General features: G+C 35.0%; 1 protein-coding gene across 4 annotated transcripts in view; it reads left to right on the top strand.

Moving 5' to 3' along the window:
* Window positions 1–15,637, top strand: part of LOC122756294 (CD2 associated protein) — a 156,332-nt gene that overhangs the window by 44,152 nt on the left and 96,543 nt on the right. For all 4 annotated transcript variants that reach the window (XM_044005503.1, XM_044005506.1, XM_044005505.1 and 1 more), the window contains exon 3: window positions 13,337–13,490. In XM_044005503.1, the coding sequence (XP_043861438.1) occupies window positions 13,337–13,490 (154 nt within the window). The remainder of the gene's footprint in view (window positions 1–13,336; window positions 13,491–15,637) is intronic.

Consider the following 15,637-nt stretch of genomic DNA (forward strand, 5'->3'; position numbering starts at 1 on the left):
AGCCTAAAGCTATGGTGGGTCTGGGATAGAGATACTTTCCCTATCCAAGAGATTCATTTTATTTTTATTTCTCTAATCAAGAGTGAGTGATTTAGAACATTTTTTCATATGGCCATAAATTGCTTTAATTTCTTCATCTGAAAACTGCACGTGAATATCTTTTGACCATTTCTCAATTGGGGAATGACTTTTATTCTTAAAAATTTCACTCAGTTCTCTATGTATTTGAGAAATGAGTATTTTATCAGAACACTGGCTTTAAAAATTGTTTCCCATATTTCTGCTTTCTTTCTAATTTTGGTTGCTTTGGTTTTGTTTGTGCAAAACTTCTTTAATATAATCAAAATCATCCATTAATTAATATTAATAACATTTTCTATTTTTTGTTTGGTCATAAATTCCTCTCTTCTCCATAGATCTGATAGGCAAACTCTTTCTTGTTCTCCTAATTTGCTTCTCACATCAACTTTTTTTTTTTTTTTTTTTGCTCAGGGCAATGGGGGTTAAGTGACTTGCCCAGGGTCACATAGCTAGTAAGTGTTAAGTGTCTGAGGCCGGATTTGAACTCAGGTACTCCTGAATCCAGGGCCAGTGCTTTATCCACTGCGCCACCTAGCCGCCCCTCACATCAACTTTTATATCTAAATCATGTACCCATTTTGACCTTATCTTGGTATATGGTATGAGATGTTGGTCTATGCCTAGTTTCTGCCATACTATTTTCCAGTTCTCTTGGCAGTTTTTTTGTCATATAGTTAGTTCTTATCCCAGAAGCTGGAGTCTTTGGGTTTATCAAACAATAGATTACTATAGTCATTTACTATTATGTCTTATGTACCTAGCCTATTCCACCAATATACCATTCTATTTCTTAGCCAGTACCAAATAGTTTCGATGATTGCTACTATATAATATAGGGTTAGACCTGGTACAGCTAGGCCACCTTTCTTTACATTTATTTTCCATTAACTCCCTTGATATTCTTGACCTTTTGTTCTTCCAGATGAATTTTGCTATTATTTTTTCTAGTGTTAATAAAATAATTTTTTGGTACATTAATTTAGGTAGAATTGTCATTTTTACTATATTAACTCTGCCTAACCATGAACAATTGATATTTTCCCAGTTGTTTAGATCTGACTTTATTTGTGTGAAAAAGTGTTTTGTGTTGATATAGTTCCTTGGTTTGTCTTGGCAAAGAGACTCCCAAATATTTTATACTGCTTACAGTTACTTTAAATGGAATTTTTCTTTCTATCTTGTTACTGACTTTGTTGGTAATATATAGAATTGCTGATGATTTATGTGTATTTTTATATTTTTCAACTTTGCTACAATTGTTAATTATTTCAAGTAGTTTTTTAGTTGATTCTCTAGAATTCTCTAAATATACCGTCATATCATCTGCATGAAGTGATCATTTTATTTCCTTATTACCTGGTCTAATTCCTTCAATTCTTTTATTGCTAAAGTTAAGATTTCTAGTAAAATATCGAATAATAGTGGTGATAATGGGCATCCTTGCTTTACCCCTGATCTTATTGGGAAGGCTTCTAGCTTATCCCTGTTACAGATAATGCTTGATGATGATTTTATATAGGCACTAATCATTTTAAGAAAAGCTGATTTATTCTATGCCTGTTAGTATTTTTAAATAGATATGAGTATTATATTTTGTCAGAAGCCTTTTCTGCATTTATTGAGATAATCATATGATCTCTGTTGGTTTTGTTATTGATATGGTCAATTATGCTAATAGTTTTCCTAATATTGAACCAACTCTGCGTTCCTGGTATCTCACCTAGTCATATTGTTTTATCCTGGTGATAAATTACTGTGATTAGCTAATATTTTATTTAAGACTTTTGCAGCAAAATTCATTAGGGAAATTGATCTGTAATTTTGTGTCATAAAAGGAATTTGGTAGAACTCGTCCTTTGCCTATTTTTACAAATAGTTTACATAGCATTGGAATTAATTGTTTAAGTTTTTGGTAGAATTCACTTGTAAATCCATCTGACCTTGGATATTTTTTCTCAGGAAGTTCACTAATGGATTGTTTAATTCTTTTTCTAAAGTGGGCTTATTTAAGTATTTTATTTTCTCTTGTGTTAATCAGGGAAATTTTTTTTTGTAAATATTCATATATTTCGCATAGATTTTCAGATTTTTTTGGGCATACAATTGGGCAAAATATCTCCTAATTATTGTTTCTATGATTTGTTGTTTGACCCACTTATTCTTTAGGATTAGATTATTTAGTTTCCAATTAATTTTTAATCTATCTTTCCATGGCCCTTTATTACATGTAATTTTAATTGCATCATTATCTGAAAAGGATGAATGTACTATATTTCTACCTTTCTGCAGTTGAAAAAGGTATATTCCTATCGATCCTGTGTGCCCAGGGTCACACAGCAAGTAAGTGACAAGTGTCTGAGGTCAGATTTGAACTCAGGTCTTCCTGAATCCAGGAATCCACTGTGCCACGTTGCTGCCTCTGAGTTATAGTTTTGCTATTTTTTCCTGTGACTCACTTCACTTCTCCTCTAAGAATGTGGATATTATACCACTTGATGCATACATATATTTATTACTGATATTACTTCATTGTCTATGGTACCTTTTAGCAAGATATAGTTTCCTTCCTTGTCTCTTTTAATTAGATCTATTTTTGCTTTTGCTTTGGCTTGGATCAAGATTATAATCTCTTGTTTTTTTTGTTTTACTTAACCTGAAGCATAACATTCTGGTTTTTAATCCACTCTGCTATTCACTTCCATTTTATGGGAGAGTTCATCCCATTCACATTCAGAGTTATGATTATTAACTTTGTATTTCCCTCATTTTTATAGTTTTCTCCTTTCAGCCTCTCTCTTGTCACCAGTTTGTTTTCTGACCACTGCCTTCCTCAATCTGCCCTCCCTTCTATCAGCTCCCAGCTCCCTTTTCTGTCCCCTCCCCTTTAGGGGTAATAGAGATTTCTTTAACTGAGTGTGTATGTGTTATTTTCTCTTTGAGCTAAATCTTTTCAGAGTAAGATTCAAACATTGCTCACTCACTCCCTTTTTCCTCTGTAATGTAATGGGTTTTTCATGCTTCTTCATGTGATAAAATTTACTTTATTCTCCCAGTACAATCTTTTTTTTTCAGTCTTTAATTTTTTAAATCATCACATCAGAGTCAACTTACACCAACAACCTCTAAGTATATGCCTATTAACTTCCATGATAGAGTGTAATAAGAATCATCTTTCCATGTAGGGATGTCAATAGTTTAATCTTATTAAATATCATGTTTGTGTTCTTTTTTTTTTCTTTCCTGTTTACCTTTTTAGTCTTATCTTGAGTCTTGTATGTGAAAATCAAATTTTCTCTTCAGCTCTAGTCTTTTCTTCAGGAAAGTTTGAAAAACAATTTTTTTGTTGTATGTCCATCTTTTCCCCTGAAAGTTTATGCTCAGTTTTGCTGGGTAGTTGATTCTTGGTTTTTATCCAAGTTCTTTTGCCTTCTGGAATATCATATTTCATGCCCTTGATCCTTTAACATAGAAGCTGCTAATTACTACGTAATCCTTATTATGGCTTCTTGATATTTAATTTTTTTTTTTCTGGCTGCTTGCAATATATTCTCTTTGAACCAATAGTTCTGGAATTTGGCTACAATATACAGATTCTTGGAGTTTTCATTTTGGGCTCTCTTTTAGGAGAGGTGATCAGTAGATTCTTTCAATAACTATTTTATCCTCTGGTTCTAGTATATCAGGGGAGTTTTCTTTGATAATTGAAAGATGCTGTCTAGGCTCCATTTTTTTTTTTTTTTGGGATCATGACTTTCAGGTAGTCCAGTAATTCTTAAATTTTTTCTCCTAGATCTATTTTCCAGGTCAGTTATTTTTCCAGTGAGGCATTTTACCTTTTCTTCTATTTTTTTCATTCTTCTGATTTTGTTGGACTGATTCTTGATGTCTTGTAGAGTCATTAACTTTAACTTGCCCAATTTATATTTGGTCAATTCTACTTTTTAAGTTGTTTTCTTCAGTGGATTCTCTCCCCCCCCCCCCCCATCATCCTGGTTTAGCTAATTCTATTTTTTAAGAAGTTGTTTTCTTCAATTTTTGTGCTTCCTTTTCCAATCTATTTCATAATTTTCCCAAATTTTCTTCTACATCTCTTGATTTTTTTCCCCAGTATCTTTTTTTGAATTGAATAGAATTTTCCAAAATATATGTAAAAAAATATTTTAACATCAATTCTTTAAAAATTTGTGTTCCAACTTCTCTTCCTCCTCCATTCCTACCCCACACCCACTAGAACTCAAGCATTTCAAAATCAGTTATACATGAGTAGTCATGGAAAACATTCCCACATTAGCTAGGCTGTGAGAGAAAACAGTCAAAAAAAACCCCTAAAACTTCAGATTGAGGAATTGTCAGAGGAAAAAAAAATTTTAAAAAATGTGTTTCCTTCTGTTTTCAGATACTATCAGTTCTTTCTCTGTAGATGGGTTGCCATTTTCATAGGTCCTTCAGGGTTATATTGGATCATTGCATTGCTGAATATAACCACATGCTTCCCAGCAGATCATCTTACACTATTGCTGTTATTTTGTATACAGTACATTTCACTCTACTTCAGTTCATGTAGGTCTTTCCATGTTTTTCTGATAGTATCCTGTTCATCATAACCTGAATAAAGTACCTTAAACTTGACAAAGAATTTTCTTCATATTAGCCCAGCATAGTAGGTACTATACGTTTTGCCATTATAATCAATCATCATAACTATTTCCCTCCATCCTATTCCCTTCCCATGATATTTACTCTATTTTCTATCTTCTTTTAACCTATTCCTCCTCAAAAGTGTTTTACTTCTGACTGGCCCTCCCCTACTCTGCCCTCCCTTTTTTTCACCCTTCCTTCCTTATCCTCTTCCCCTCATACTTTCCTTTAGGGTTAAATAGATTACTCCTCCCAACTGGGTGTGAATGTTATTCCCTCTATGAGCCCACTCTGATGAGATCAAGGTCTTTGAGCTAATTCTGTGTTCTAAATTTTCTTCCTCCCTCCCTCCTCAAACCTCCCTATGAAATCAAGGAATTCAATATGTCATACTTGTGCAGTTATGCAGAACATCTTTACCTTCCTCAGAAGTGTTTTGTTTTTTACTGCTCTCTTCCCCAATCTGCCCTTCCCTCCTTCCCCTCTCCCCCGCCCCCCCATCTCCTTCCCCTCCCTTGGGGCAAGAATATAATACTATACCTACTTGAGTATGTATGTTAGTCCTTCTTTGAGCCAATTCTGATGATATTGAGGTTCACTCACTACTCAATTCCTTCCCCCTCTTCCCCTCCCCTCCATAAGCTTTTTTCTTATTTCCTTCATGTGAACTACCTCTCCCCAGACCATCTTTCCTCTTCCCCCTCCCCCAGTCTATTTCTCCTACACCTCAACCCTATTTTAAAGATGTCATCTTGGGTTAGTTAGGTGGCACAGTGGACAATGCACCAGCCCTGGACTGAGGAGGCCCAAAGCCCAAATCCGGCCCCAGACATAAGACACCCCACTCTGTCTGCCCCACAAAGAACAAAATATAAATGCTTTACAGATATCATCCCTTTGTATTCAGTTCAGACCTGTGTCCTCTGTGAATTCCTTACTTAGATAGTTCTTATAAGTTTGAAGTATTATCTTCCCATGTAGGAATATAAAGTTTGATCTTTTAATATTCCTCATGAAGTCTTTTTCCTGTTTACCTTTTTATGCTTCTCCAGGGTCTTGTATTTGAAAGTCAAATTTTCTATTCAGTTCAGGTCTTTTCAATTTTACAATTTGTGAATTTTCAACTTTACAATTTGTGAATTTTCAATCACGAATGCCTGAAAGTCCTCTTTCTCATTGAAAATCCATTTTTTCCTCTGAAAGATGATACTTAGTTTTGCTGGGTATGTGATTTTTGGCTATAGTCCCAGTTCCTTTGCCCTCTGGAATATCATATTCCATGCCCTCCGGTTCTTTAATGTAGAAGCTGCTAGATCTTGCTTTATCCTTATTGGGGCTCCACAGTGGTAACACTAGAATACTTATAAAACTGTAATTATTCTTGTGAATCATGTTTATAAAATTATCTTTTGCTATTTCATTTTAGAGAATAAATTATTCTGTAGGGTCCAGTAGGAATTTGGTATACAGTTATTTGTGGTATCCATGGTTCAGATGGAGCAAGTTAATGAGATTTATGTACTTTTTTTTTATTCCCTCTGAAAAGTTTGTAAATCATGAAGAAATCATCATGCCACAATACTAAAGTATCAGTATTTGTCTTTTTACTCCACCACCTTTTCAACTCCTACAAATCAAGTAGAAGTATACTGTCTTCATCTTGATTTTAGCTGTGTCTGCCTTCAGGTCAAGTTCAACTCTTCCTTCCAGCTAATTTTAATTTCTGGTTTAGTTAATGGAAACTAAAGTTCATTAAATTTAATTTGGAAAGATTTCAGACTCTTTCTTGAAATCTTTACTTTGCTGCCTGGTTCTTATAGATATAGGAAATTTTCATCCATAACTTTTCCTCCCCCTCCCCCTCCCCTCCCCTGCTCCTCCTCCCCCTCTTCCTCCCCCTCCTCCCCCTCCTCCCCTTCCTCCTCCTCCCCCCTTCTTCTTCCTTCTTTTTTTTTTTTTTGAGGCAGTTGGGGTTAAGTGACTTGCCCAGGGTCACACAGCTAGTAAGTGTTAACTGTCTGAGGCCGGATTTGAACTCGGGTACTCCTGACTTCAGGGCTGGTGCTCTTTCCACTGCGCCATCTAGCTGCCCCGCATCCATAACTTCTTGAAGTAGAATGTTTAGGGGATCCTATCTCCTTTTTTAAAACTCATGGCCTTCAGGGATATCAATGACATGAAAATAATAACAAAAAAAATTGATTATAATAAAATTAAATTAAAATGTCAATTTCCATCAAAAAATGTTATTTATTATTTTTTTCCATTTTGTTTATGGCTGCTTTGCAGCACAAAGTTGATTATTTTTATGTGACTGAATAATGTACATATAACTCAACAGAATTTTCACTGCCATGCATATTGTTATACTGTGACATTTTTTATTACCTGTGCAGACTCATCATGTCAAGACAAGAAGAGGAGAAAAAAAGCTTTATTATAATTTTTTTAAAAGTTCAGGTCTGAAATAGAAATTTTTTTCAACACGAACTACCCTCAACCATCATAGTTGAACACTGAATGAATTCAACCTTAAATTACTAGGCAAAACATTACCTCTAATGCTACAGTAAAGTCCTCCTAAGCAGCTTGAATTATGAGTAATGTCAAGCTGCTTTATACACTTTCCATGCTGTCTGAAGTTAAAACAAGAAGCAAGATCTGTATTCCCACACAGATGTGCAGGAGATATGTTTTCTGAGTTTGAACTACAGTTCCAACAGAATGTTTTGGACATTGATGCAGGTGCAAAAGAAATGTCTGCATTTCAAAATCCATTTAGCTGTGCAGTTGAGCAGCTTTCACTTAATCTTCAATTGGAAGTGATTAATCTGTAGTGTAATGATATGGTAAAAGACAAATATCAAGAGAAGAATTTAATACGATTCTATAAATGCCTTGCTAGGTGGCACAGTGGATGGTGGGCCTGAAGTCAGGAAGACTTGCCTTCCTAAGTTCAACTCTAGCCTCAGACACTTACTAGCAGTGTGATCCTGAGCAAGCCACTTAATTCTGTTGGCAAACCCTCTAGTATCTTTGCCAGAAAAACCCCAAATGGGGTCAAAGATTCCGATATGACTGAAATAATTGAACAACAACAACAAATGCCTTCCTAGCAGTGAATACATGCAAAATCATATGCTTATGGATTGATATCAGTATTTGGTAGTACCTATCTATGAAACGACATTTTCAAAAATGAAATAAAAAATACAATAAATATGACATTTTGCTTTGATAAAGACCTGAAGTTTGTTTGTGGAAGTGAATGTTAGAATGGTTGCAGCTTGTGAGTTATTAGGTGGTAGTTTAATGCATTCAAGCTGTTTCTTTAGGAATAAATGGAGTAAAAGCAAACTTGAAATGTGAGTTATGCTTAAAGTGTTCCCTAATATATAAATCACATTGGAACAACTTCATGTTTTTGAAATGTGCATTTTAGCATAATTGACTCTATGTAATATCCTTGACTTTTGCCCCTTGGCCCACAAAGCCTAAAATATTTACTCTCTGACCATTCACAGAAAAAAGTTTGGTGACCTCTGGTCTAGAACAATGAATTAGTTCTACTGAGATAAAGTTTATAGGGTTAAACAAAAAGTCTTAGATTTTTTTTTTAATACTAAATTTTTTTTGGGGGGCGGGGCATTTGGGGTTAAGTGACTTGCCCAGGGTCACACAACTAGTAAGTGTCAAGTGTCTGAGGCTGGATTTAAACTCAGGTACTCCTGAATTCAGGGCCGGTGCTCTATCCACTGCATCACCTAGCTGTCCCAGATTTTTTTTTTTAAAACAAATATAATTTATTTGTATAAAATTAGCAAAAACCAACTGGGCTGCATATTACTTCTTTTCCTGAATGGACATCTGGGCAACTGCTTTCTGTGCTTCATCTGCAGCTTCAGGAGAGGCCTGTGGATAATATCTGATAATACATTCAATTCAGTTCTTTTGCTGTTATTCTACAATGATTACTCCTGAAACCTAGGATCTCTGCTTTTTCAGGCTTTTCACCATTTTCCTCTTGATTGAAAAGACCTATTTTAATCTGAGCTCCCGAGAGGGTCTCCATTGCTCGAATCCTCGATCCTTTCATCTTTATGAGGGCCCCCACAAGCTGAGCCTCAACCAGGAACCATAGAGGACCTTTTACTTGGGGCTTGGGCCTTGGGCCTTGGTCTTGGAGGATGGGGCTGGTTATACTCAAACAATCTGGTTGCTCATGGTGTCCTTGGGACACAGATGAAGATGGTAGAGAGTGGAGGGAAAGACTACTTAGGTTTTTTTTTTTTTGGATATTATTTTAACTCCTTCCCCAACCCCATCCCACCCTTAACCCAACCCTCAAACATAAGGTAGGCCAGGCATAGCTAGAGTGACATTTTAGTGGATTGCAAGCTGAATATAATTCTGTAACAGTATGTCATGGTAGATAAGAAACTTTAATGAAATCTTTGACTTTTTTAAGAGGAACTAAAAAAGCCTTTTGATTTAGAGTATTGGGAGTTCACTTAGGAGTTGAGAAGGCCAGGATTCATATCCTTTCGTTGACTTATATTGTCACTAGCTTTTCAGTGCTCTAGGCAACTCTTAAGATTATAAATTGCAGAGAAGAACCTTCATTGGTAGAGGGTGTTTTTTTTTTTTTTTTTGCGGGGCAATGGGGGTTAAGTGACTTGCCCAGGGTCACACAGCTAGTAAGTGTCAAGTGTCTGAGGCCGGATTTGAACTCAGGTACTCCTGAATCCAGGGCCGGTGCTTTATCCACTGCGCCACCTAGCCACTCCCGAGGGTGCTATTTTTTTCAGAAGCTGCCTAAACTAAGGAAATCACAGGTCCACTTGTGCTTCAATTCTTCTTCAGTCTCCTGGTGACCTAAAATGAGTACAGGTTGCAGCCCTGTCTCAGTATCTGTTTGTACTATCCCTGCCTGGAGTCATCTCAGTCCCCTTTTGGGGCCCTGATAGGCTCCAGTTGAATGAAGGAGATTGAACTGGTCTTAGGCCCCCAGGAAGAGTCTTGAAACACGGGCTGACCATGTTTCTTGTTGTGATTCAGAGTGAAGCATGAACTTAAATCTTGAATTGTTCCAGATGATGTCTTTATGGGCAGTGAGCTTTATGGAACTTGCAGGACTTAGATCCCACTGATTTCAGGGCATGTTTTCTAGACCCCTTGGTTCTTTACCTCTCTAATAGGCACCTTCAAGTTTCTGGCAATCTTGTGTAGTCTTAGAATGGAAGGAGGAGCTTACTGGTATTTATATTTTATAGTATTGATCATCATTGCATATAACATGCCTTGAGTTTGTTATGGTTGCTTTGTACACACGCAACCAGAGATTGATGTCAGTAGTCTGATCCTTTGGTCTACTGAGCCAATCAGATCTTAAGCATAGTTTTAATATGTTTTAAGGAAAAAATAGCCCAACTTGAATTGAGGTTGAGAAAGGGCAGGGATATTGGTCCTATCACACCCTATGCATATAACACTGTATGGGCATCTCCTTTTGATTGCAGTACTCAATTTGCATAAACAAGACCCTGAGTTGTCCAAAGATAGTTTTTTCTTTTCTTTTCCTTTTCCTTTTCCTTTTCCTTTTCCTTTTCCTTTTCCTTTTCCTTTTCCTTTTCCTTTTCCTTTTCCTTTTCCTGTCCTGTCCTGTCCTGTCCTGTCCTGTGCCACCTAGCTACCCCTGCATAGATAGTTAAAATGTTTAGTATACTCTTTATTTTAGAAAGATTTTTATTAAAAAGTATTAAAATAATTTAAATTATTAACTCATCTATACTGAAAATAGTGGTATCCAGTATTTCTTTTCTCAAGGGTTCTTTATAGAGGAAGTTTAAATGGAAATATGCTTAGTTTTTTCTTTTTTAAAATAGTAATAAACATTTTTATTTAAAGTTTTGAGTTCCAAATTCCATCCCTCCTTCCCTTCCTCCCCTGCCCCTTCTTGAGGTCGTAAGCAGTCAGATATAGATTATACATGTGCAATTATGTAAAATGTTACCATATTAGTAATTTTGTATAAGAAAACTTGAAAAAATGAAAGAGTGAGAAATAGCATGCTTTAGTCTGTTCAGTGAATATCAGTTCTTTCTTTGGATATGGATACTATGCTTATCATTAGTCCTTTGGGATTGTCCTGGATCATTGTATTGCTGAGAATAGTTGTCATTCACATTTTTTCATCAAACAATATTGCTGTCACTGTGAACAATGTTCTCCTTGTTCTGCTCACTTCACTATACATCAGTTTCTTTCTGAAATGGCCCTCTTTGTTATTTCTTATAGCACAATAATCCATTACAATTATATACCATAGTTTATTTAGCCATTTCCTACTTGATGGACATTCCTTTGATTTCCAATTCTTAACTATCACAAAAAGAGCTACTGTAAATATTTTTGTATAAATAGGTCTTTTTCTGTTTTGGGGTATATCTTTGGGTTATAAACCTAGGAGGGTATGCATTTTTATGGCCCTTTGTTTTCTTTAGTTCCAAATTCCTCTCCAGAATGGATCAGTTCACAACTCCACCAACAGTGGATTAGCATCCCAGTTTTCCCACATTGCTCCAACATGCAATATTTTCCTTTTTTATTATATTTGCCATTGACAGGTGTGAAGTGATACCTCAAAGTTGTTTTTATTTGCATTTCTCTGATCAGTAGTGATTTAGAGCATTTTTATATGACTATAGATAGCTTTGATTTCTTTATCTGAAAACTGCCTATTCATATCCTCTGACCATTTATCAGTTAGGGAATGGCTTATATTTTTTATAAATTTGACTCAGTTCTCTATATACTTGAGCAAAGAAGCCTTTATTAGAGATACTTGTTTGCAAAATTCTTTCCCAGTTCTCTGCTTCCCTTATAATCTTGGTTGCAGTAGTTTTGTTTATGTAAAACCTTTGTAATTTTATATAATTGAAATTATTTTACATTTTGTATTATTCTCCATATCTTCTTTGGTCCTAAATTCTTCCTCTGTCCATAAATCTGGCAGGTAAACTATTTCATGCTCTCTTAATTTGCTTATGGTATCACCTTTTATGTATAAATCATGTACCCATTTTGACTTTATTTTAGTATAGGGTGTGAGATGTTGGTCTGTATCTAGTTTCTGCCATACTGTTGTCCAGTTTTCCTGTCAAATAATAAGTTTTTGTTCCAAAAGCTTGGATCTTTGGGTTTAACATATACTAGATTACTGTAGTCATTTACTATAGTGTTAATTTGTACCTACCTATTCTGTTCCACTGATCCACCTTTCTATTTCTTAGCCAGTACCAGATAGTTTTGATAATTACCACTTTATAATAGTTTGAGATCTGGTACCTTCTTTCACATTCCTTTTTGTTGATTCCCTTACTATCCTTGAGCTTTTGTTCTTCCAGCTGAATTTTGTGAATATTTTTTCTAGATCTATAAAATATTTTTTGTTAGTTTGATTGGGAAATGTGCTTTTTCTGAAAGGGTTCATAGAGGTCATCTAATCCAATACTCTCATTTTAGAGTACAAAAAAAGAAAATGACTTGACCAACATTACCCAGTTAGTGCTAGGGCAAGGATTGAAAGCCAAGTCTGCTTACAACTTCTCTAGTGATCTTTTCACTACACTAGATCACATTTTGCATCTACAATTTTTTTAAGCTATTGTTTTGATAAAACTGAAAACCAGCGAAATAATGACAGTTCTTCTGGTAGAAATATCTTTTAAAATGTGTGTTGATTTGGTACAAAGTTTTCTGTTTTATTAGTTTATTATATTAATCCCTTTTTGTTATATTATTTACTATTATAGCTAAAATAGAAAATGTTTTTCAGTATTCTTGGTTGTTTCTTAATTTGAGCATAGATTTTAAATCTTCAAATGTTGCTTTTAAAACACAACAGTTCCCAGTAGCTTCAAAAGTCCTCTCCCATTAAGAATTTCAATGATAAGGGGCAGCTAGGTGGCGCAATGGATAGAGCACCGGCCCTGGATCCAGGAGGACCTGAGTTCAAATCCAGCCTTGGACCCTTGACACTTACTAGCTGTGTGACCCTGGGCAAGTCACTTAACTCCACTTGCCTTACCAAAAAAAAAAAAAAAAAGAATTTCAATGATACTTAAGAACATCAGATAACATGGATAATAAAGTAAGAAATTGAGCTTGATCTTATTTTATATTGTAGCTATGGGGAAGCAAAAATGTAAGTAGCTGCCTCTTGCCCTGCAAATTAGCTCTTTGATTTCTATATTGCAACTGGATATTTAGGGTAGTGTAGAAAGTGAAAGATTTATTGAAGAAGATGAAGTGGAAGAATTATTAAAGTGGAGAAATGGAAGATAATGAGGTAGGGTATCAAAGGCTATATAATGTTCTAGGCACTGGTCTGTGATTATTTACCTCCACCCATTGTGATAATTTCTACCTTCCCCTAAGATTCTGGAAACTTGTATTAGAAATAGGCTGTTGGTTTCTTCTGCATAGTTTTGCTACGTAAAAATATTTTTCATATAGCCATTATTAATAAATATTGTGATTTTATTTTGTATTAGACAATAATTTAAAATCTCAAGAACTTACATTGCTTTGTTTTTTTTATTTCTTCTCTTTGTAGGAAATTAAGAGAGATATTGAACCCAAGGATGAAAATTTTCCTTTCAAGAGAGAGAAGCCGGGAAATGTAGCCAATCTCGTACAACGCATAAGCACTTATGGACTTCCAGCAGGAGGAATTCAGCCACATCCCCTAACCAAAAATGTTAAAAAGAGTATGTAAAAACTTTTTTTATTCTTCTAACATCTTTAAATAATATCTGAATGATTTAAGAGAGCAGCCTTCAAATTGTTCTTTTTTATTTGAGTGATACATGTATCATTTATTGTTCAGGGCTATCATTTAAAATGGTAATTAATTCCCTGATTCATTCAGCTACAAGTGATCTCCCCCTCTTCTCATTTCTACCAATTCTTAGTTTTATGTTTTGTAGGCACTTATATTCTGCTTTGTCTTTATTAGATTTGGTTTAGTGTACTGGTAAGAATACTAATTTTAGGATTTTGAATTCCTGACATTACTGCTGTGACTGGGCAAGTTTCTGAATTCCTAGTTTCCTCATCTGTAAAATAGGAATAATAAAATGATACTTCTACCTACAATAAAAGCTATTCATCTAAACTGCTATTTTAAAGGTGATGGTGAGAGGTAGCAGCTTATTCAGATGGAGGACTATTCTTGGAGTCAGGAACATCTCTGTTCAAATCCTGCCTCTAATTGATGTCAGTTGTCTGATTGTGAGCCAAGTGACAACCTTTCACTATCCTAGGTCACTATCAAAGATTATAAATTGGAAAAGAGTTACAGAATCTTTATGAATGGAGGGAATTTTCTCTACTGATGAAATCACAGGTTACGGGTCTAAATTAGGGGAAGAAACCACTCTCCATATATTCTAAGTCTCTTGGGAGCAGACTCATATTTATTTATCTTTGTATTTACCTCAGACTGCCTAGTAAGTGCTGTTCCATGTATTGAGCACCTAATAATTATTTTTTGTTTATTCATTAATCTGAAAGATTTCAACCCTGCCTCCTCCTCTACTCTTCCTTTCTCTTACTCTTATGCTACAGACTTTAGAAACTGTAGTTACAAACTTTTAACTAGATAAGCATTTTATCTACTGCCTATAATTTATTAAATGGATCTGATGATGTTGAGTATTGAGTATATTGCATTGAGTATTTCTATAATGAACTCATGGTCATCATCTAAAGGAATTTAATAGAATCATTGAGATGGGATAATTTTTGTTCTTCCCAAATTTTATATGTACTTTGTTCTTGAAGATAATTCTATAATATATTATTTCACTTTGCTTGAAAACTGATGTAGAGGTATTGACAGGAATTTTGCTAAATAAATTTTGCCTTTAGAGGCAAAGAGTGATACATTTAATTCTTCAAAGATGAACATCATTCATTAGATGCTTTCTGAATTAATGAAAGTGGTTAAGAGATCACAATATATTTGTCTAGTGAGTGCTAAATTTGTGTAATAATAGACCCTTAATTATTATGGAGAATTGAAAGCTGTAATAGAGAATCAAAGCCATATGTAGATATCTGAGTTTTATAGTCATTAGGGTTTTAAAAAAAAAACAACTTCTTAAATATTTCTCTTTATTTCAGCATGAGAAAAAGAATAGTCCTTAAAGAGGTTTATAGTGCAGTATGGAGGGAATTCTACATTGTGCTAATAACTCACCTTTCGGGGGCAGCTAGGTGGCGCAGTGGATAAAGCACTGGCCTTGGATTCAGGAAGACCTGAGTTCAGCTTCGGTCTCGGACACTTGACACTACCTGTGTGACCCTGGGCAAGTCACTTAACCCTCACTGTCCCACAAAAAAAACCCCAAAAAACAAAAACACCAAACAAACAAAAAAACAAAACTCACCTTTCTACTTCTTATAAATTTTATTTGGTAAATAATATACAGACATAATTCCCAGTGTGAAACTACCAGAATATATTGTGCTAGAGTACAGAATAGTAATATGGAATATTGGATTTTTTGCTTTATAGTGTATCGAGTGTCATCACATACCTCTTTTGATTCTCGTGACAGGCCCTAGCAGGTTAAGTGCTAGGGGGGGTAGTGTCTTCATTTTACTTAAGTGAATGCTCTAAGAGGGTTAAATGACTTGCTAAAGGTCACATGTTAGGTAGTAGAACCAGGCTCAAACTGTTTCTTCTCTCCTCAAACCTCCAAATTAGTGCCCCTCTTCTCATTACTCTTAAACAGTACTTTAACCATTTTTATGTGATTTTTGTATTTGTCAGATTTGTTTTTTGATTGAGAATGGACCCATTCTAAAAATGTTTCTGAATATGTTGTGGGGACCAATTTTTAATTGGGGA

This window comes from Dromiciops gliroides, chromosome 4 (assembly GCF_019393635.1).
Source record: "Dromiciops gliroides isolate mDroGli1 chromosome 4, mDroGli1.pri, whole genome shotgun sequence".
Classification (NCBI taxonomy): domain Eukaryota; kingdom Metazoa; phylum Chordata; class Mammalia; order Microbiotheria; family Microbiotheriidae; genus Dromiciops; species Dromiciops gliroides.